Here is a 24138-nt window from a genome sequence, read left to right on the forward strand (position 1 = left end):
CCATTTCATCTAAGTTCTACAGCTTATTGATATGCAGGCGTTGATATGGTACTTTCTTATAATTTTTTTTAATTGCTGTACCCTTTTTAATTCCTGATTTGGGCCAAAAAAAAGTATACAATTCACTGATTATCAGTTTATTTACAAGACCATGTAACTATAACCATAATCTAATTGCAAAATATTTTTTACCATCTCCCCAAAATATCCAAATCCATTAGTAGTCCCTATTCTCCTTCCCCCAAACCCTAGGCAACCACTAACCTATTTTGTCTCTGTGGATTTGCTTATTTGGGACATTTCATATAATTAGAACATACAATATATGGTCTTTCACTTAGCATAATATTTTCAGGATTCATCCATATAGCAGCATGTATTAGTACCTCATTCCTTTTTAGGCTGAATAATATTTATTACATGGACATACCACATTTTGTTTATCCCCTCATCAGCTGATGGACATTTATGTTGTTTCTACTTTTTGGCTATTATGAATTCTGCTGTTATGAACATTTCTGTTTAAGCTTTTGTGTGGTGCACCTTTTTAATTAGCATATAATCTCCAGGTTATGAGCTAAGTACCTAGCCACTCAGGAAACTGGAGGCTGGAGAGTGTATTTTTCATCTCTGTGTTTATATGTCTGTCTTTCTATGTGTGGGAACAACCCAAGTTCCTGGATGTTTACAAAGAGTCATTGGGTTTAAGAAGAAGCCAGAAGGGCTGAGTCAACTCGTAATATCTTAACTCTGCCCTACATGCTTCAACTCTCCCTGGCTCCATCCTCACCTTCTGTTCTGAACCACAGTGTAAGTGAGGCCTGCAGGGTGGGAAATGGACCATGACATTCATGCCCAAAAAAGCCAGTGTACACACACAAAAATGTATATTTCTATCATACTTCTCAGATGAAAGGAAAAGTGATATGTATCATTTTGTTATTCAAGGAAAGCAATGGTAAAAGCCCTGCTCTCAAGTTAGTGGGAGGGAAAAATCATCTGTCAATCAATAGATGTGATGATGCCTAAATATTACTTTGGTTAGAAAAATAATCCCACATAAACTCCCACTTTTCTCTCTTTTGGTCCTAAAACTTTCATCACTATACTGCAGTGCATCTGTGAATAAAAGCATGTGGTGAGCCAGACAGCTGTTCACCAGTGTCCTCTAGCTTTATTCCTAGTAATCCATCCAGTTTTGGCCTTCCTCCGAGACTATTCCCCATCATCTATCACTTGGCCCTGAAATGGTTGTGAGGATTCTTTCTCCGCAGTCTTTGTTCTAAAATTGAATCTGAACACTTTGTTACCTAATAAGGCAGAGCCAGGCAACGTTTCTTTGCAATTCTGTTATCTCATTCTGGATAAAGGTAGTGAGGTGACTTACAAATAAATATAGGAAACCAAAGGGTAAAAAATGTTCTCTAAGAATAAGGGAAATCTGATCCAGGATAAGACAAGAGATACAGTACTTGCCTAAAAGTTGGTCTGATCTGGCCAAATAAGACTGCATGTGACACATTCAGGTGTACGTTTATAAGACGAGATTCTGTACCTGCTTGTTGAAATATCCTCAAAAGGGTAGAGGATCTCTCCATTGTTGCAGATTTCACAGATGAACCCCTTCTGGCTGCAAAGACTGCAGCTGTACACGTGAGCGCTGGCAAATTTAATGACCTTGCCCAGGAATGGAGCCAGCTTTCCCTCTATTACCTGCAGAAAGAGAAATGGAACAGGGAAAGTCATTGAGCACAGAAATCTTGCAGATGAGGAGAACTGGAATTCCTTTCCTTTACACAACAGGAAAACCTCTAATTATAATTTCTCAGCAACTCTGAGAAAGAAAAGACATAGTATTTTCGCTCCAAAAGAACCCTTTGGTTTAAACCACTGGAGGTTGGAAAATGAAGATGTTGAAACTTCTTTTGTATTCTTCTTTCTTTGTAGTGGGGTGTAGGGGATTGAAGACCAACAAACGGGGAGCCCCACTTGCATGGACCCACTCACAGTTATGGTGTGGTGTAAGAGGAATGCGGGGGGGTTCCCGAAATAGACTGAAAACATCCAGGGTAAGTATGAATGTAGACCTTCATACTTTATGTTGTCTATTCAACAATCCCCTTTCTCTGATGAATAGGATAGTTTTTTCACTATTTCCCCAAAGAACACAGAACAAATGTGGAAAAATGGTTTCTTTCGCTGACAAGTATATTAACATAAAGAGGTTGCAAATTTGGCAGGCAGAGGGTCATATTCAGCCTGAAGAGTTTTTAAAAAAATCTCTTAGTGTTTTAAAGAATGAGCCATTTTAATAATTGGGAGCCTGGCTGGCGTGGCTCAGTGGTTGAGCGTCGACCTATGAACTAGGAGGTCACGGTTGGATTCCTGGTCTGGGCACATGCTCTGGTTGTGGGCTTGATCCCTAGCGTGGGATGTGCAGGAGGCAGCCGATCAATAATTCTCTTTCATCATTGATGTTTCTATCTCTCTCTCCCTCTCCCTTTCTCTCTGAAATAAATAAAAATCTATTTAAAAATAAATAAAAATAATTGGGGTCTTTCACATAAAAATGAATATTGGGGTTTCTTTTGAAAAATCATTAGATCTAGCAGAGCTAGGCCTGAACTCTAGCATGCTGCCGATCCCGCCTGCGACAGGCAGCTTGCTCCCCCGGGCACGGGCCTCCTGTCGACAGCTGTCCCCACCAGGCCCTCGTGTCTTGCATCTGCCTGCCTCCCACAGGTACCACACCTGCAAACAATCTGGCTTTTGGAACAATGGTTAATCTGATCCCTCCTCACTTCACTAAAATGATGGGCTTCAAAGTGTCCAGCAGTTTTTGTACCAACAAGATAAAACCTGCCTTTATTTCTCTCTATTAGTGCAAATGTATATACATGCTGATTTTAATAAGAAGAAAAGATAAAATTTAATTTGAAAATAGTTAACAATATTTGGAAATAGCTGTATGCTTTCAAATGAATTTATAGTTTAAGTGACAATTTTACATAAAAATAACATCCAAGGGCCATGCAAATCATACCTAAAAGGAAATTACAATGTCAAGGTGAATAGATTAGTAGTAACTAACATTACAGAAATAAAAGGCTGTAAGGAATGTAACAATGCATTTTGCTAAAAATGAAGCTATGCATAATACTGGAGATAAAAACGTAAGTGGTTTTAAAAAATATATATTTTTTTATTGATTTCAGAGAGGAAGGGAGAGGGAAAGATAGAAGCATCAATGATGAGAGAGAATCATTGATCTGCTGCCTCCTGCACACCCCCTACTGGGGATTGAGCCCACAACCTGGGCATGTGCCCTTGACTGAAATCGAACCGGGACACTTCAGTCCGCAGGCCTATGTTCTATCCACTGAACCAAAACGTCTAGGGCTGAAGTGGTTTTAAAGGTCACAATATAATCTCATGCTGTTTTCAAAATAACAGTAGTTAACTTTAGGGAAGGGAAGAGGTGGGAAAAGCAAGTCTTTCACTTTGTATACAGTTGTCTTTTTGCATTTTTAACAACAATGTATATCATTTTGCATCAAGGTACAGAAAGTGAACAGAAAAATCAGGTTTACCGCTTTATAAAAGTGGAATTTTTTTTCTTAATACAAGAGGGTAGAAATTATGCTGGCTGTTTTTCTGTCAAGCAAGTCCGTTTTCCACCATTCTTTAACTTATTTTCCTCTCTATTACCTTTAGAAAGCCATAGATAGAGCTCTTTTTATTTTTATTTTCTCAAGGACCATTAACTTCGATAAACCCCAGTCAAGCGTACTCCTAATACCAACACATGACACACTTTCTAAGAAATAACCACTACCAAATCATATACCCAACCACCAGTAAACACTTTCCAGTGTGTCATAGGGTTATTTCTAAATTGTGGTGACAATACTTCAGTTCCACTTGGCTTTGCTTACATTACTCTTTCCTAAACAACCAAGATTAATGACACATTTAAAGAGAGGCGCAAACTATAGTCCGCTCAGGGGAAAACATCAGGATGTAGAACAGTTCTAGAAACCAGGTGAGTAAAGGCTGCTTGAAGGAACCGAGGGTGAGAAGAGAAGACCTTGAGGAGGACCTGACAGTTATCACCTGGGATCTAGAGGAGCAGACTGGGCATCTTGTGCATAAAGCGTTCCCCATTTTATTTATTTATTTATTTATTTATTTATTTATTTATTTACTTACTTACTTACTTACTTACTTACTTACTTACTTATTTATTTATTTATTTATTTATTTATTTGAAGTGAAATCCCCAGTTTTTTAAAAAATATTTTTTATTGATTTTTTACAGAGAGGAAGGGAGAGGGATAGAGAGTTAGAAACATCGGCGAGAGAGAAACATCGATCAGCTGCCTCCTGAACATACTGGGGATGTGCCTGCAACTAAGGTACATGCCCTTGACCAGAATCGAACCTGGGACCCTTCAGTCCGTAGGCCGACGCTCTATCCTCTGAGCCAAACTGGTTAGGGCAAGCTTTCCCCATTTTAGATGATCTCCTTGAGGCAAAGGGTATGAGAATTTTGCAGGCTTTTGAAATATCTCACCAAACTTATTTAATAAGCTTTAAAAAGTTAATTTGGGGACTGATAGCTGTATAATAGTTAGTCTTTCTATCAAAGAACCTGATCTAGATCTCCATTTTATTACATTTTCATTTATTATAGTTTTAATAAAAATTTTTTTTCTTCCCTTGTATATGCCACTCACATTTATTATATTTAAGTTATTTCAAAATTGAATTTTGTGTAATATTTTTTCTTATAAGCCATTACTGATATTTTAGAATATATTGACATTTGTGTATACCTTATATATGACTATAATTTTACTGTATTTTCAGGGATGCAAAGCATTTTTAGGGAATTCTTTTGGGTTTTCTGAAAGTAATAAACTGGTCCCTTCCTTTCTAATATTATACCTCTTATTTACGTTTCATGTCTTATTGCATCACTCAGTGCTCCTAACACAATATTAAGAAATAATAGTGTTAGAATCAAATTGGAAATTATGGAGTGTAGTGAGTGGCTCATTTTCTCCATGAGGAACATATATATTGTCATTCACCACATTTTATTGATTTCCTCTCTTTTCAAATTACAGCTTTAGTGAGATATAATTCACATACCATGTAATTCACCTATTTAAAGTCTACAATTAAATGGCATTTAGTTTATTCACAGAGTTGTATACTATCACCACCATCAATTTTTGAGCATCTCTTCAACTCTTCCAAAAAACCTTGTACCCATTAGCAATTACTCCCTTTCCCCTAAACTGCTCCCCAGGCCCTAACCAAGCACCAGTCTAGTTTCTGTCTCTATAGATTTACCTATTTTGGGCATTTCATATAAATGGAATGATACAATATGTGGCTTCTTTCACTTAGCTTAACGTTTTCAAGGTTCAAGTTGATTCTCTTCTAAATATCTCTAGTGTAAGTCTCCTTTTTCCATCCTGCCCCACAATCTTATCTCTCCTGTCAATCTTCTAGTTTTATTTCCAGATGCCTGTCTTTTTCCTTTGATCTGACCAAATATATATACTAATCAGTTTTAGATACCACTTTCATCATGTATCATCTCTTCCCTCAAACCTTGGTGAATTATTATTTTATCATTATTAAAAACTCTTCACTCATTCATTTCAGAGAATTATATTGAATTACTATGTCCCATATTCTCCATACAAGAGTGAACTGGGCCAAACTGGAGCTTACATTTTGCCTGGTGTGCAGGTAGTCCATAAGCTGATTCCACACTACCTATCCAAATTCATTTTCCATTTCTTATGATGTAACTTCTGTTGTGAGCAAATGTTTCCTCATGTAGAATATGCTTACTCTTGTTCTTGTGCCTTCACCCATGTCATTTCCTCTGTCTGAAGTTTTGCTTCTCAAACTCTTCTTTGACTTCACCTAGGCTTCATGGCTCCGATCTGTTCTGGCTTGATCTGGAAAGCCATCTTTGGCAACTTCACTGTTTGGATCTCTTGTGCTTCAATAAATTACTTTTACATCATGCACACCATGTAATTTAATATAAAACTTGATGCTGTTTTGTTCTCTTTACTAATGCTTAACATGTGATTGTTTTGCTTATCCAACTGTTGATTGAATATCTCGAAATGGTGATCCTAACTATAAAATGGTGATTTTACTTAAAAAAATGTAAATTTTATATGGAGTAACCTAAGAGAATGTAAATTGCTTGGAGGCAAGACTGAGTCTCATACTTGTCTTAAATATCCCATTTCTGCCAGGCACCTAAGTTCTTGTTGATTGACCAAGGATGCTTTCTCATCTTTTTCCTTGGCTGCAGTGGTTATATCTCAGGGCTGTCACAAATATTTTCAATCATTCTGCTGGGTGATTTAGGGAGGAGCATAAAGAGTGCATGGCCCTGGTGGAAGCTCAGCTATTCAGGGACTCCTTTGGCTTCTTTTCATTTGATTAATTGCTCTTCCTATTTGTCAGCTTAAGTTCATGGCCATGTTCCAAAGGGCTAAAGCTGCTGAAAGATTTCCTTCCAGAAAGTGAGGTAATAGTCTATGTTTTAGAATTTACAAACATATCTTTAATATTTCAGAAAGGAAAAGTTTATACTTATAATTGTCCAGGGATAAAGATATATTTAGAAGGTTTAAATCTTATCTTTGACTACAACTACTAGCAGCACTGGGAACAGGATCCAACTATTCTGGCTTCTTGTCTAGAGGTCTCATCACAACAAAGTAGTAGGTTCCAAATGTGACATCTCCATGGGTTCTTTTAAAAAATCAAATATATTAATACACATTTAAAAAAAGAAAAATCAGATATATCTTTATTTTGGATAATTGTTTAAAAACAAAATCAAGTGACCTGCCTCCCATCATCTGCTCCTGCCCCCGAGTCTTACAACTTCGAATCCCATTTCCTAGCCATCTTGGTGGGGGCTTAGGGTTAAGGCCATATTCCACAAACACCAGGAAGATGGCATCCTTAAAGAAGACCAAAGCCCAAGGATCTCCTAGCCTTAGTTTCTAAATGAGAATGAAAAGTACAAAAGAACTATTAGAATGCCAATGGACCTGGAAAATGACTATGGGTTGGGCAAGGTCAAATGGTCAACAAGCGAACAAGTACACAGCCTAAGGGAAGTCAGATTTGAGAACTCTGTAGGTCATCCCTAAACTGGAGTGCATCCCTAGAGTGACAATAGTCCTCAGTGAGGCCGAGCATGGGGAACAGTCCTACAGCAAAAAGAAAACAGATTCCAAAAAAAATGAGAATAGTGTAAAGAGCCTCTGGGGCAACTTCAAGCATACCAACATTCACATCATGTGGATCCAGTAGGAGAAGAAAGAGCACAAGAAATTGAAGACCGAATGACAGAAAATTTTCCTAACTTGGTGAAGGAAATAGACATACAAGTTCAAGATGCACAGAGATTCTCAAACAAGATAAACCCAAAGAGGCCCACAACAGGACACATCATAATTAAAATGCAAAAGGTTAAAGACAAAGAGAGAATCTTAAAAGTAGCAAGAGAAAAGCAGTTAGTTACCTATAAGGGAGCTCCATAAGATTGACAGATGGTTTCTGAACAGAAACTTTTCAGGCCAGAAGAGATTGGCAAGAAATATTTAAGGTGATAAAAAGCAAGGACCTACACTAAGATTACTCTACCCAGCAAAACTATCATTTAGAATAGAAGGACCGATAAAGAGCTTCCCAGACAAGAAAAAGCTAAAGGAGTTCATAACCACCAAACCAGTATTACATGAAATGTTAAAGGGTCTTCTTTAAGAAGTAGAACAAGGAAAAGATAAAAAAAATATGAACAATAAAAGGGCAATAGATATATATCTATCAACAATTGAATCTAAAAAACAAACTAGCCCTGGCTGGTGTGGCTCAGTTGGTTGGAGCATTGTCCCATACACTGAAAGGTTGGGGGTTCAATCCCTGGTCAGGGCACATGCAGTTGATGTTACATCAATGTTTCATTCTCCCCCTCTCTCTCTGTCTCTTTCTCTCTCTCAAATCAATAAAAATATATATATTCCCCAGTGAGGACTAATACAATAATCTATAATAATAAAAGCATAATATGCTAATTAGACCAGACAACCGAACGACCTTCCGGACATCATTCCAGACAAAGCTGCAGTGGCAGGGCCAAGGCAGAGTGGTTAGGGGTGATCAGGCAGGCAGGTGAGTGGTTAGGGGTGATGAGGCAGGCAGGTGAGCAGTTAGGGGGGATCAGGCAGGCAGGCAGGCAAGCGGTTAGGAGCCAGAGGTCCCAGATTGTGAGACATACACTGAGGGACCCCCAGTTGGACATCCACTGAGGGACCCCCCTCCACCCTGTGCATGAATTTCATGCACCGGGCCTCTAGTAATAAAATAAAAATAAAATAAATGAATAAGCAGAACAGAAACAGACTCACAGATACAGAGAACATTTTGACAGTTGCCAGATGGGAGGGGGTTTTGGGGGGATGGGTGTAAAAGGTGAAGGGATTAAGAAGTACAAATTAGTTGTTACAGAATAGTCATGGGATGTACTGTACAGCATAGGGAATATCCTATATAATAAAGAGCTAATATGCTAATTAGACCGGATGGCAGAACGACCTTCCAGAACGACCTTCTGGAACGACCAGTGGGCAGCGGGTGGGGCCATGGGGCCATGAGGCAGCCGGGGCCACAAGGGCCGAGGCAGCCAGGGCTATGAAGGCCTACTCTTGCAGGAATTTTGTGCAGCGGGCCTCTAGTAGTCAATAATATTCTAATATGCATGGTGTTAGTTGGGTATGAGATTTATCAGTATGATTGCTTAATAAGTTATGTAATGTCTAATCGTGAGATGTACACCTGAAACTAATATAATAATGCATGTCAATTGCAATTTAAAAATAATGAAAATGATTTTTAAAGAAGTCATAAGACCATTAACCAGGTGGTCATTTGGATATGTCTTAAGTGACTGCAAACTCTGGATGAGGTTTAGTTATCCCTCTATTATTTTTCCCCAAAGTGCCTGCCTACATGAGCAAAATCATGACAAAGTAGTTAGCAGAAAGCTTCCTCCATCTCCTCAACCCCCTGCACTCAACCTCCTTCACCTTTTCCATACACCAAATTGCCTTATCTTCTTGAGAAAAGGCAAATGTCTGAAACAGAGCAAAAGAGTTTGTTTCTGTTTTCCATTCGGCTTAATTTCTTGTCCTAAAGAAGGTACCGGTCTGATTTTATTTACTTGGAGAGCATGCATAAATGAGTATGTCAGAGGTATTTTACTGACCGGGTATTCAAAGAACACACACTTCCATTTGTAACTTAAAATGATGTGTCCTCTTATTGCAAGTAGGACAAGGACAGACTGCAGCTCACACTGATACCTTCTTCTTCCTGATTTTGCTATTGTTCACTTTTGTGGTCTCTCTCCAAATTCTGTTCACTCTGTCATTGCAGGTACTTCTCCAGGAACCATCAAGTATTACTCTCCATGCTCCACTAGCTGACAGATAGGCCAAATACGCTTCCCATGGAAGCTGCCTGGTTGAACTTCCAGTTCAGGGATACACACATTCATTCTCTCCCTCCCCCTCTCCTATTCTGGTCAAGATGGTCAGCATTGGAATTTGAGGCCTATGGCTTTCTTGCAGACTAAGACAACAGACTTTATTTGATTTACTTTCTTGCAGACCAATCAAAAATTACAATTAAGTTAAAAAATAACCCTAGTGCTGCCTTCTCCAAACCACAGTTTCAGAAACAGCTGCTTATTACTCATGTGTGGCACCAGGAAATTGCAGTGTCATGTTCAAGGTCTGCAGCCAATAGAGATCTGTGGGATTGGGAAATGGGCACAAATGATTCTTTTATGTCTGTTACCTTCACTCCCTTGGCACCACCACAGAATTCAAAATCTACAGGGGGAGAGGGACAGAGCACTAGTAACTTGGACAAGGAAAAAACAAAAACAAAAAAAAGCTCTTTCTCATTGCATTCCTGTATGCATTGGCTAATTCCTTCCCCCTGATTTGTCATTTACCTTCCATGCGAATGCGAGCATTCCTTGGCCATTGTGCAGCATTTAGAATCTGGACGACTGTTGGGAAGACTTTGATGAAGAGGCTGCTGCACTTGACAAATGGCCCCTCCTCTAAAAGTCCAACCAAAAGACCCCATTCACAGAACACAAAGCCACCTGCCACTCACTAGTAACAAGCTAGCTGATGACATGGAAGAATCAAAATGGTCACACATTGTAAAATGATGTCCAGTATAATTTAGTTTGCATTTGCTTGGCCAGAGGCCTGTGGAAGTTGGCCCTCACTATTTTCTCTGCTTGTCATGTCTCCGCATCGACAGGTGGGTACAGTGAAATCTAGGGATCTAGGCCATGCAAGTTCATGGAGAGTTAAGGAAAAACAGCCTGTGGATTCTGCTCGTTTGAAAACTCTAACACACAGTGAGGATATTCTGAGTTCTCATTCAATTATAAATAGTACTCATCGTAATCATAGGTCCTTGAAATTGGAAAATAAAAAGCATAGGGGATTTTCCTATTTCAAAAAGTTTTGCTAAAACCTCATTTTCCCATAATTAACCTTTGAGCTCCTTATCGTGGCTCAGTGCTGGGCTGTTTGTATATAAACAGAAAACTGTCTTCTCTCATTAGCTGCTCCCCACCCCTCTTTACCCATCATGGAGCTGCTCTGACACTGCTGGGCTTCTGGCTAAGCAAGCACTTCTCTGAGGGTGGATTATGATGTCACCAATTAGCTCTTATCTGATCCTTTCCCGAAGGTGACAATTTCTACTTAGACTTAGGAAACTATGTGATAATTGAATTTTGAGTTGATGTAATTGGGTAGATTTGTGAGTGGTCATCAAATTACATTTTGCCTCCTGCTGGAAACTAAGTCTTAGGGAATACAAGATAAAAGAATTTCAATTTTCTTCAGTTGTTGAATGGCAAAGATGAATCCAAGAACATAAATTTCTTCTTTATTTTTTAAATCCTCATCCAAGGATATGTTTATTGATTTCAGAGAGGGAAGAAGGGAAAAAGGGAGGGAGGGAGGGAGAGAGAGAGAGAGAAACATTGATGTAAGAGGAACATGGATTGATTGCCTCCTGTATGCCCCCTGAACTGGGATCAAACCTGTAGCCTAGGTATGTGCCCCAACCAGGAATTAAATCCGCAACCTTTTGGTATACGGAATGACACCCCAACCAACTGAGCCACCTGGCCAGGGTGAACATAAATTTCGTATTCATAAGAATATATGGGATGGGGGCCACTTCACACAGTTTTCTGTACCACAGAAAGTGCCTCAAGGGGTGTGGCCTTGTCAAGACACAGCCTCATGGAACTTCTGTGGAAGCGTTTGCAGAGAGTCAAGTAGAGTTACGTGATCCCCAATGTGCTGAGCTCCCAAACAGACCACATAGTCTGACATAGTACATATGGATTCTCTGTGAGGGAAATGATTAAATCATTTTAAATTGAGACAGTTCCAGAAAATCCTCATGGTATGGTCAACAGGATTTTACTTCTCTGTTGAATTCATTGGTTATATACCTGAAGTCAATCTGATTTAGGTCTCTATTCATTTTGGTCCTAGTTATGACATTATTGACTCATCAAACAGTAAACAAGGAAAGGCCCTGAGTGGTCTTTTAAACTCAGCTTCCTTACTTAATAGGTGTATGAGAAATGTGAGGCCCAGAGCACTCATGTGAGCGGCCTAAGATCACCCAGCGGATTAGTGACAGACCCTGATCCCCGCTTAAACAGCCTTCACTGCTACAGGGAAAGGACTTTCTGAGGGCATCTGGGCTTAGAGGCAGCTCTAGGATTTTGGCCTGAGAATCCTGACCCACCGTATAGAAATGGAAGATTTCTAAAACGGACTCAGTCCCTAAATGGAAGCAAGATGTGCAGTCTAGATCGATCCAGGTTTACACCCATAGTTTTGATCTGAACTGGATCTGCCTTTGGCTTATAGCAAGATTTATTGTCCAACCTATTTACTTCTAGTATGAAAATTCTCTTAAACGGTCATATCTTGTGTAAATTTCTAAATATGAAGTAAGATTTTGAAGAGCATTGGTCAAATGACTGGGAAATTTATAAAGTAACACAAAACTGTGACAAAAATGGACTTAATATCCACATAAACACTATTCTATTTACCAAAACTAGAGAAATGACTTTGTTAAATGGAGAAGCAACTACAACTTGAAAAAAATTAAGGCAAAACAAACAACTGCCTGTATGCATGTATGTGGGAGAAATGGAAGAAATATGGCTTTTCAGAGAAGACCTGAGCAGAGGCCAATGTAAGACACATTAACCGAAAAACAACAAAGACCCCAGGTTTAAAAGGGACAGAGAAATAGAGGAGAAATAAAAGCAACATTCCCTGATCATGTCAGATGACCCATTAGGAGTTAGGAGAGGCAGAAAGCAAAGAAGGGAAGGAGAAGGAGGAAAAAGATGGAAGCAAAAAAAAAAAAAAAAAAGGTTAAGAAAAAGAAGGGGAAGGCAAGTCAGAAGCTCACAAAGAGGAAAAAACCAGGATGCAGCTGACTGAGACCTGAAATGGTCGTTAGAAGCCTACGTTTCTATTTGTAGGTATGTCCGCTGAAAGCTGTGTAAGTCACTTCACTTCTTCAGGCCTCAGTTTCCTCATCTGCGAAATCAAGTGATTGCACCAGGTCATTCAAAACTAGATGACCAGTAAGGATCCCTCTCTGTTTGAAAACTGGATGATTTTGTGATTAATGAACAGGGGAAACATCAAAAGAAGCTCGTTGAATACCCCCAGGAATGAAGAAAGGGAATATCTGGGAGACAGATAAAAGGTGAGTTTAGCCAGACTAATTAGAAGATACCCAAGGACATTTTCAAAAGGACTGAAATAATGTCACCAGCTTTCTATGCCTCTGCTTGCTGAGTGCCATTCAAAGAGGACTTAATGCTTTTTAGGAATTGTCCCCTCACAGGTGTGCAACCAGACACCGGTTTTCCTGAAGAAGCTGGAAATCCCTTCCTTTCATTAATGCATTTAATTAGTTATCATATTTAGATAGCACTTAGGAATGAAAAGTACAATGTAAGTGCTCAACATTATTATTACTTAATCACTTTTATGAAACTAGCAATGCCAAAGATTAAATGGGAAAACAAAATAAGTTCCTGGCTAGAATGCTGTAATCTCTTGTGCACTGTTGGTAGGAATGTAAATAGCTGGGTCGCTGATGTGAGAAAAAGCAAATCCTGCATATAAAGTGAGAGAGGAGCTCTTTATTAGCTTGCATGCCATTGTGTTAAGGTTGTCGGTAATTTGTATTCTTTGCCTCCAGGTATCAACAAGCAGTAAACCACCACTTACACACAGCACTGATTATGATTTCACACATCCTGTTTTTCAAGAATATCATCTGCTGTGTTTGTGGTGTCTGTATGCTGGGCAGCTGTATGTCCAGGATATGGACTGAAATACACGTGGGAATTTAGTATACAATAAAAGTGGGGGAAATAAGCTATTTAATAAATGATGGTGGGGCAGCTGGTTCGCCATCCGGGGGGAAAAGAAAGCTGAATCTCCAACTCATTCCATAAAAAATGTAATTCCAGATAAATCAAAGATTTAAATATAAAAAGAAAATCATTTACAAAGTATTTTTAAAATGATAAAAAAGTATTAGAGAAAAATGTCAGAGAAATATTTACATGGGGTAAATATTTTATAATCCTAGAAATCATAAAAGAGTGGTGAATCTGAATCTATAAAATTTAAAACTTAGTACAATACAAAATACCATTTGTAAAGTCATGTGACAGGAAACTGGGGAAAATATTTCCTATTTATGTGAAAAAGTGCTAATTTCCTTAATATAGAAAGAGCTCTTTCAAATTAATAAGAAAAAGATCAACAATATAATTTCAAGACAGGTTAGTGAAATTAACAGGCAATTCACAAAAGCTACAAATGGCCAATAACAGAAAAAAGATGCTCAACCTTACTTACAATGGGAAAAAATACAAATCAGAGTAACCGTATGAGGTTATATTTTAATTTTAGATTGACTAAGATTAAAAATATCGCCAGTATGGAAAGTTAATGTGGGTGCAGGGAAACAGGCATTCCCAAGACACTCAATGAAAGTAGAAATTGGTCCTCCCTTTTCAGAAGGCAAGTGGCAATAGTATCAAACCGCAGAGCAGGCAGAACCTTTGACCCGGCATTCTCATGTTAATGCTCTTACACTACACATACATTTACACACGCGCACAGGAAATGGCCGAGGGTGTTCACTGCAAGACTGGTTCTAATAGAGAAAACGGCACAGGTTAAACATTAAGGGAACTCTCAACTCTGCAGCCGATAAAAGCAAGGGGTAAGCTTTTATGTGCACTGAACATGCTCATCAACCCACATGTCCATTGTTTACTGTCCACCAGAAAAGGCAAGATGCAGAAAGATAGTATAATTTGATCCTATATGCAAAGGGAAAGAAAGTAAAAAAACAAAACAAAACACAAAAAACAACCACACTTAGAAAAGTGTAGAAATGTATGGAAGAAGACAGCAAGCTGGCTAGAGTTAACAGAAGCTACCTCTGCAAAGTGGAACGTGGGAGAGAGAAGGGAAGACTTTAAAAATAGATTCCTGTAATAAACTGGATAAGAAATTAAGACAAACAATTTTATTTACAATTGCATAAAAAAATAAAATAAAAATTCCTAGGAATAAATTTAACCCAAGGAGGTGAAAGACCTGTACACTGAAAACTATAAGACATTGATGAAAAAAAAATTGAAGACTACACAAATAAATGGAAAAGATACTCCATGATCATAGATTGGAAAAATTAATATTGTTAAGTGTCCATACTACTGCAAAGCAATCTATATACTTAATGTAATCCCTATCAAAATAGCAAAACAAACAAACTAAAACCAACAACAACAAAAAACAATCTGATTAAAAAGTGGGAAGCAGATCTAAATAGACATTTTTTTTCCCCAAAAAGACATACAGATGGCCAACAGGTACATAAAAAGGTGCTCGATGTCACCAATCACCAGGGAAATGCAAATCAAAACTACCATGAGAGATCACCTTGCACCTGTTGCAATGGCTGTTGTAAAAAAGATAAGTGTAGGTGAGGATGTGGAGAAAAGGGAACTCTTGTGCATTGTTGGTAGGAATGTAAATTGGTGAAGCCACTCTGAAGACAGTATGAAGTTTCCTCAAAAAATCACAAATAGAATTACCATATGATCCAGCAATTCCTCTTCTGGGTATTTATCTGAAGAAAAGGAAAACACTAACTCAAAAAAGGTTTATGCATCCTCATGTTCACTGTAGCATTATTTACAACTAGAGGCCCAGCGCACGATTAAATCATGCACATGTAGGGTCCCCTAGGCCTAGCCTGCCATCCGGGCCATGTCTGCCGCCCCGCGATGCCTCCCATGCTCCGCGGACGCTGCTGGCGCCCCACCCCATGACGCCTCGTACTCCCCGTGGACGCTGCTGGCACCCCGCGACGCCTTGCACTCTCCATGGATGCTGCCGGCACCCCGCCAGCTATGAGGGCTGCTGCTCTTTTGGTTGTGATGCCATAACAGTGTCATGACCACAGGTCTTTTATGCTATAGATAGCCAAGATGTGGAAACAACCTAATGTCCATGCTGGATAATAGATGAAGACAATATGGTATATTATACAGTGGAATATTATTCAGCCATAAAAAGAAGAAAATCTTGCATTTGCTACAACATATGCAGATCTTAAGGGCATGCTGCTAAGTGGAATAAATCAGACTGAGGAAGACAAATACTGTATGATCTCACTTACTGGTATATGTGGAATTTAAACACACACACACACACACACACACACACACACACAACCAAGCTCACAGATACAGAGAACAGATTGGTGGTTGCCAGAGGCATCCGGGGGTGGGAGTGGGGGGTTGAAAGGAGTGAAGCTGGTCAAAAGATATAAACTTCTGGCTATAAAATAGATAAGTCATAGGGATGTAATATACCGCATGCTGGCTACGGTTAATGTTGTATTGCATATTTAAATGTTGCTAAGGGATCTTACAAGTTCTCACCATAAGAAAAAAATTATTGTGTGGTGATGGATGTTCAGTAGACATGTGGTGATCATTCTGCAACATGTAAAAATATTGAATCAGCTTTTCCCTGTGGGAGCCACGGGCCTCAGCGGAGTGTGGCCTTCTCTCCGCACCATGGCGTGCTCATCCACTGGCACCAGTGTGCTCCGTGAAGGGGAGGCATCTGGCAAAATGTCACTGTGCCTGCTGTGTTCAAGGATCCCATTCAACCAGGTATTGGGAAGTTTGTTCACACAACTTGTGTGCAAACACCAGGCAGCTCTATGCTGTCAGTGAACTGGGAGGTCATCAAACCAGTGCTGAGTCTGGGGGTGCCGGCAGAGCTGTGCCTTGAATTCCCAGAGTTTGAGGAGGTGGGACTCACCGTTGTGGCCACGTGCTTTTGGAAATATGAGCCTTGAGGGGGGAGGGGCGTGTTTGCACTAACCAACATCTGGCGCCATTGGCACTGTAGAGTGAACACAACACAACATCAATGTGCCATCGGCTTTGCCCTGGCTGCCCTGGCCTTCTCAACATTGGTCATGTCTAAAGGACATCGCATTGAGGAAGTTCCTGAGCTTCCTTGGGTGGCGGAAGATAACACTGGAGGCCACAAGAAGACCAAGGAGGCTGTTTTGCTTCTTAAGAAATGTTGAAGGCCTGGAATGATAGCAAAACGGTCTATGCCTCTCAGTGAATGAGAGCTGGTAAGGGCAAAATGAGAAACTGTCGCCGTATCCAGCACAGGGACCTTGCATCGTCTCTAATGAGGACAACGATGTCGTCAAAGCCTTCAGAAACATCCCTGGAATTACTCTGCTTAATGGAAGCAAACTGAACATTTTGAAACTTGCTCCTGGTGGGCAGGTGGGCCGTGCCTGCATTTGGACTAAAAGTGCTTTCCGCAAGTTAGATGATCTGTGTGGCCATGCAGGGTAACTACACCTTCCCATGCACACGATGCTCAGTTCAGACCTGAGCAGAATCTTGAAAAGCCCAGAGATCCAAAGAGCCCTCCAGCACCACGCAGGAAGATTCATGGCGGAGACCTGAAGAAGAATCCCCTGAAAGACCTGAAAATCATGTTGAAGCCAAACCCCTATGCAAAGACCACGCACGGAATCACCATTCTCTCCAGGCCAAGAACCACAAGCTCCAGGTGGATAAGGCAGCAGCAGCGCTAGAAGCTAAATCAGAGGAGAAGGGGGTTCCAGGCAAGAAGCCGGTGGTAGGGAAGGGAGGGAAGGGGGTTGTTGGCGCTACGAACAGAAGCCTTGGTGGGAAACAAGGCTGCAGCTACCAAGAACCCAGCAGCCGAGAAGCCTGCAGTGGGGGAAAACACACCACGGAAGAAAAGGTATCTGCAGCATAAACTTAAATGTGTTTATTCCCTAAAGGTCAAATCACTTTGAATAGCCAATTTTATTTTTTAAAATACATTTTTATTGATTTCAGAGAGGAAGGGAGAGGGAGAGAGAGTTAGAAACACCAATGAAGAGAGAATCACTGATTGGCTGACTCTTGCATGCCCCCTACTCAGGATCGAGCCCACAACCTAAGCATGTGCCCTTGACCGGAATCGAACCCGGGACCCTTCTGTCTGCAGGCCGATGCTGTATCCACTGAGCCAAACCAGCTAGGGCTGGACAGCAAATTTTAAATAAAGACCTGATCAAAGGTAGTGAGAAACATGAAAAAAAATATTGAATCATTATGTTGTACATCTGCAATTAATACAATGTTATATGTCAATTATACCTCAATTAAATATATCATTCACAGGAATTCAAAGATGACAACGTCTTAGAATGAAAACAGGACAGTAAGAGTGGAGAGGGAAGAAACATCTGGGTGGTAACAGTGGGAGAACATGGTGATTGTGTGGCTAATGTCTGTGGTAGAGTTAAACCCTATTTTGTGGTTTGACTGCAAATAGCTGTGAAGGCTCACACCTGCCTCTCCTCGCCCCACACCTGGGCAGGCTGCGAGGAAGCCAAGTGGTCCCCCTTCAGCACCTCAAGGAGATCAAACCACCAATCTCCTGTCTACCTATGGGAATCCTTACCCAGAAACCCCACCCCAACCACATAAAAGCTCACTCGAGGCTGCTTTCCTCTCTCCGGGCATTGGGGATCAGCTCGAAGATCTCAGCTCCACCCCAGGGACCTCAATTAGGTAAGTCGTAAACCTTTTTGTAGCTTCAAAAAGGTCTGTGCTTTTGGATATTTAAATAAGGAATACAAATTGCCACTTTTATAATGTTTAAATTCTTTAAAACAATGATGGCTCGATAAAGAATGGCTTTAGAACTATGTACATGTAATTTGCATATGCATGTGTAAGCATTCTAAAAATGTAGAAAAGCCTTCATGTTTTTGGTTTTATATGACTTGTGCTTTCACTCGTCCACAACATGTTTATTTGCACAAAAGTTCTTTGGAAGTTGCCTATCAGTGAACATATCGCACCTGCATCAGACTCAATGCTTGTATCCAAGGAGACCTGTGTGTCTAATCGAATGTTTCCTGACTTACGTTTTTTTTAGGTTTTGGAAGGGAACATTGCCCCAATTAGAATGACTTATAAGATATGCAGAGTGTCAACAGCCATATCTAATGCCAGGCAATTTAAGGTGGTTTTTGTTTACATAATTATCACTGAATTCTAGACATTTAATCTTATCTCTTTAAATACCTAACTGGGAGTTAGTAAGTAAGCAATCAGCTAGAATGCACGTTTCATTTTTCTATGAATCTCACCTAAACGTTTTCAATGCCTCTTCCCAGCTCTGCCGGGCCGGGCCTTTCTCCTTCCTGCCTCTAAGGCAGTGATTCTCAGCCTTTCTAATGCCGCGACCCTTTAATACAGTTCCTCATGCTGTGGTGACCCCCAACCATAACATTATGTTCGTTGCTACTTCATAACTGTAATTTTGCTTCTGTTAATGAATCGTAATGTAAATATCTGTGTTTTCCGATGGTCGTGGCCCACAGGTTGAGAACCGCTGCTGTAGAGCCTAAGACCATCGGAAAACACAGATATTTACATTACGATTCATTAACAGTAGCAAAATTACAGTTATGAAGTAGCAACGAAAATAATGTTATGGTTGGGGGTCACCACAGCATGAGGAACTGTATTAACGGGTCACGGCATTAGAAAGGTTGAGAACCACTGCTCTAAGGAGTGACTTACCCGCCTGGCTCCATCCCCGCAGGCACATTACTTGATCTCCATCACCTGGTTGGTCTGGAAATTCCAACAGTTTTAGATTGTGTTTTGTAGTCAACAGGAGGAGAAACAGTATTGGTAACAGATTTTAAAAAGTCCCTTCCCCATCTGTTCAAAGGTCTCAACCATTTCACGTCACCCCAGGCACTGTGCAGAGGAAGGATGCTACCCAACCTGAATGTTTTTAACCGCTCAGTTTGGTGTCACTCCAAAGGAAAGTCTATGAACTGACTGACCTGCCTTAGACTTGGCCTTAAGAAAGAAATGGAAACTGTGGTTTTACAACAGGATGTTCAAATATAATCAAAGAGAAACGAGTTTTGAATAGTATGTCCACCTGTGAGTGACATGTCAGAGGCGTGGTGAAATCTAAATGGAAACGTGCCCTAAGAAAGGAAGCCCAGTGAGCAGCCAGCTTCCAGGGGGCGAAGGACAGAGGGTCTGTGACCTGGCCCAGCATCTAACGTCCTTCTCTATGCCGCCCCGATAGTCGGCCTTTCTCCCTCTGGCATCTGTGTATGCCAGGCCAGAAGAGACGCTCATCAACATTCCTTCGCTACTGCTGGGAGCTCTAGTAAAAGGAAAACTTTCAAACAGGTCAGAACTTTGTATGAGTGTAGAGGTTTCAGTTGTCTTTGGGCACCCTGTCAGGAGCATGGGTAACTGAAAAGAATTAGTCCCTCACAATCGTGTGTGTGTGTGTGTGTGTGTGTGTGTGTGTGTGTGTGTGTGTAGAGAGAGGGAGCGAGAGCGAGAGCTCGGCTAACTGAAACTCTAAGCAGTTGTAGAGTAGCTTACTTAAACTGGGAGGTTTCACTGGTCTTTTTTATTGTATTTCCTTAAATTGAGGTATAAGATACATAGGTGAAGTGCACAGATTTCAAGTACACAACTCAGTGAATTTTAAACATGTATGTGAAACGACTATTGCCCCATCTGTGCTCTTGGCCTCCAGCTCCAACCGCTCCAACCCGTGCTCTATGCTACCACCAGCGGATCTTAGAAAATACAGATTTGACCAAACAGTAAGAATAATAGCATCAGCTGTTACACCTCCCCCACAGCAGTGACTGACTGTTTAATATGTGCCAGTTGCTGCCCTGAGCTCTTTAATGCCTTATCTCCTTTAAGATAAGACAAGTTTTGCACTTAGCATATTGCCAGCCACCAGCTATGCTCCTCTTGCTCTGTGCCTTCCACAGGTATAAACAGGTCACCAATTAGGGAGGAATGGCTATTCCTTCATTTCCATCCTAGGCCTTTCCAAGTGCATGCAACTTTTGCATTAAAAAAACTGAAACAGAATATTTGTGGAATATTCCCACTGTAGACCCTAGAAGCAAACATTTAAATTGGAACTTTGTCCAAGCAAAATGGCAAATCTTTGGCCAGATGGGGTTATGGTCTAATGGCATGAAGGCGGAGGGCAAAAGGAGAAGTTGCTGCCAGTTAAACACCACATACATTTTAGCAGAACCTCTAGGGGACGTGGGATTCACGAGCTCCTGGGACATTGTAATTCTTGAAGGATGAGCCAGCGGCTCTCCAAACATGAGGACAATGGAGGAAGACTCTGTGGGCAGCCAGAAAGGCCATGCCGGGCAATTTTTGAACTGATCTTGAAAAGCTTTTTATTATTGGAATAGCTAACATTCTTGTTGATGATGTAGGATAAAAAAAAACCACCAAAGCATCTGAACATTTGGTATATGTTCAGCTTCTGTATCTCAGGAGTGAATGTGAACGTGCAATCTGTAAAGCCGCACAACGCGACAGGAAGTGGCTGGCTCTGCGATGGCCTCCCGACAAGATCTGGCAGCACTTGGTTGTGATTACCCAATCTTACTTGCATTTAAGATGGCTAAATGCCTTTTTGCAGATATTTAAACTCCATATGTATATCTTCAAGCACCAAGCTAAAGAGTCTCATTGTTGAGGAAAAAAAGTACAAGTATCCAATTTGGAACAGCATAATTATTGAAATAATTTAAAAGGTAAATTGGGCTGACAGGGTGATTCCAAAGTCGATCTGGAGGAATAAAAGAGCAGGCCTAAGTCAGACAACTGTGTAAAACAGTATGTGGCTGTATTTGGGCTATCTATCAGACATTAAAATATATCATAATATTTAAGTAATTGGAACTGGCATTGGGATTGGGATTGAGGAAGTAGAAGTGATTGGTCAGAAGCAGACTCCAAGACACATATGTAATTAGATTACGATGAATTTGAAATCAAAAGTCAATACAGAAAGCACGGATGGTTAAAAAGTGAAGCAGAAATGACTGCTTAACAGTTTGGTGCAGGAATCAAGCTATAGCTTCACAAAGTAAAATCCCAGAAATTTGTTATTAAATGTATAAGTAAACTGTTTTTAAAAATACAAGAAAATGCACAATATCATTTATCTGACCTGAACATGGGGAAGGCTATGCAAGTTTTAAAGCTACAAAAAAAAAACACAAAAAACCACACAAGGAAAAAGTGAACAGATCTGAACACATACATGTTGTAAACTTCTGTTTATCAAAAAGAAATCTATATATATAATAGCCTAAGCAACCAAAACAACCGAACAGACGACAGAACAGGCTGCGTGGGGCGACCAGGCCAGCAGGGGGGTTAGTGAGGGATGACCAAATGACTGAGCACCAGGCTGCGTGGGGCAACCAGGCCGGCAGGGGGTTTGGTGAGGGACAACCAAACGACTGAACAGAGAGCTGCGTGGGGCGACCAGGCTGGCAGAGGGGAGCAGTTAGGGGCAATCAGGCAGGCAGGCAGGTGAGCAGTTAGAAGCCAATGATCCCAGATTGTGAGAGGGATATCCGACTGCCGGTTTAGGCCCAATCCCCAGGATCGGGCCTAAACCGGCAGTCAGACATCCCCCAAGGGGTCCTGGATTTCAGAGGGTGCAGGCTAGACTGAGGGGACTCCCCCTCCCCACTATGCATGAATTTTGTGCACCGGGCCTCTAGTCACATATAAAATCTAAGGGCAAACAATAAAACTAGTGAAAATATCACACATAAAGTGTTGATAGCCTAATATATGAGGAACTTATATAAATTTACTGAAAAGATAGTTTGCCCTCAAATGGACAAAAGACATGATCAAACCATTAAAAAATAGCCCTCGCTGGTTTGGCTTAGTGGATAGAGCATCAGCCCATGGACTGAAGGGTTGCCGGTTGGACTCCCGTCAGTGCCTTGGTTGCAGGCTCGATCCTCAGCCCTTGTCAGGGTGCATGTGGGAGGCAACCAATCAATGTGTCTCTGTCACATGGATGTTTTTCTCTCTCTCCCCCTCCCTTCCACTCTCTTTAAAAATCAATGGAAAAATATCCTTGGGTGAGGATTAAAAAAAAGTAGTAGTAAAACATAAAAAATATTTAGACTACAAGTAATAAAAAAATAGTTAAACAATGAGAATTCTTTTTTTTTTTTGTCTCTAAAATGACCAAAACTATGTGTGTGTGTGTGTGTTTCTTAAATGATGATGGCTAATCGTTCAGTGATATGAGGGAGATTGTGTTTATACTGTTGGTGGGTATATATATAGTAAATTGTATCCAGAACTTTTAAAAAATTCAAATCCTCTAACTATAGTAGTCCTTCTTCTGAATATATCTTAATCAGAAGCTAAAGTTTGTACAGGATGTATATCATCATGCTATTTATAATACGAAATCGAAAACGCCTAATGTCCAACCAAAAGGAGAAGGTGTTTAACTATAGCCGATGAGATCTTATACAGGAATTCAAAATAGCTAGTGCTTCTGAAAATTATTTAGTATGTTTAAAAAAAGATAAAAAGTTACATGCTGTGAAGAATGAGCCACGTTTTATATCCAGACATGCACAGAAAAGAACTAGCCAATGGGTCCCTACCTACATGTTCACTGTGATGGTGGGCTAATAATAATACTGACAGCAGCAGCAGCGGCCAGCACTAGCTGGGTATGTCATCTGATTCAATCCTCTCATCATCTACAAGGATCTCACTACCCAGGCCTTATAGATGAGGACGCTGGGAAGTGGAACTCAGACTCGGCTCTGCCAAGGGCTGGGATCTGAACCTCTCTGCCATGCTGCCTGATGACTATTTTCTCTTTAGCAATTTTCTCTACTTCCCCAGTTCTCTGTAATGAGCATACATTTATAATCTGGAAAAACTTTCTAAAAATCGATTTGCGGCTAAGAGGGCCTGTGACTCTTCCGCTTGACAGTGGGTGGCTCTTCCATCTTCTTTCCCTCTCTCTTCTCTCTCCAGTGTAAACCATGGAGTCACTGGGCCTGGCCTGGTGAGGGAGGCAGGGCGGCCTCCGTGCAGGGCGGCGCCCTCCGATGTCCAAGGGCCGGTTTGGTCTGCTGACTTTTCTTTCCTCTGCCTCCCTCTTTTCCTTCCCTCCCGCCAACCCTTGGGCTTTCTAGAACCCCTGGGAATAAGCCTGGTTCAAGGTTCTGGTTTAACAAAACAAAACAGGGCATCCTGGGGTTAACTCTGGGCTGGCCTTTCACAGTTCTATGATTAAATAGCATTTTTCAGTGGTTCTGCTTTTAAACTCAAACCCTTTTAAAGAGAAATTTAAGGAGAGCAAAACATAGGAAACAGTGCCAAATGCCAATAACATATTTTAGTCGTTTGGGGAATGGGCAGCTTTAGAAACCACAAATTCCCACTTATGCAAGGGTGACTTGAGCTTTTTTCTTTATTGCTCAGTGACAGAAGCCTGGCTTCAG

General features: G+C 40.7%; 1 protein-coding gene and 1 pseudogene across 6 annotated transcripts in view; one reads left to right on the forward strand and one right to left on the reverse strand.

The window, feature by feature from the left end:
- PLEKHM3 (pleckstrin homology domain containing M3) overlaps positions 1-24138 on the reverse strand; it is a 243684-nt gene that overhangs the window by 103862 nt on the left and 115684 nt on the right. For all 5 annotated transcript variants that reach the window (XM_080667586.1, XM_080667585.1, XM_080667584.1 and 2 more), the window contains exon 7: positions 1556-1713. In XM_080667586.1, coding sequence (XP_080523712.1) covers positions 1556-1713 — 158 coding nt within the window. The remainder of the gene's footprint in view (positions 1-1555; positions 1714-24138) is intronic.
- On the forward strand, positions 16301-17540 carry LOC308249511 (large ribosomal subunit protein uL4-like; annotated as a pseudogene). Its single transcript has one exon. The product of its transcript is annotated as a large ribosomal subunit protein uL4-like (transcript).

The sequence above is a fragment of the Plecotus auritus genome (genome assembly GCF_963455305.1).
Source record: "Plecotus auritus genome assembly, chromosome: 5".
NCBI lineage: Eukaryota > Metazoa > Chordata > Mammalia > Chiroptera > Vespertilionidae > Plecotus > Plecotus auritus.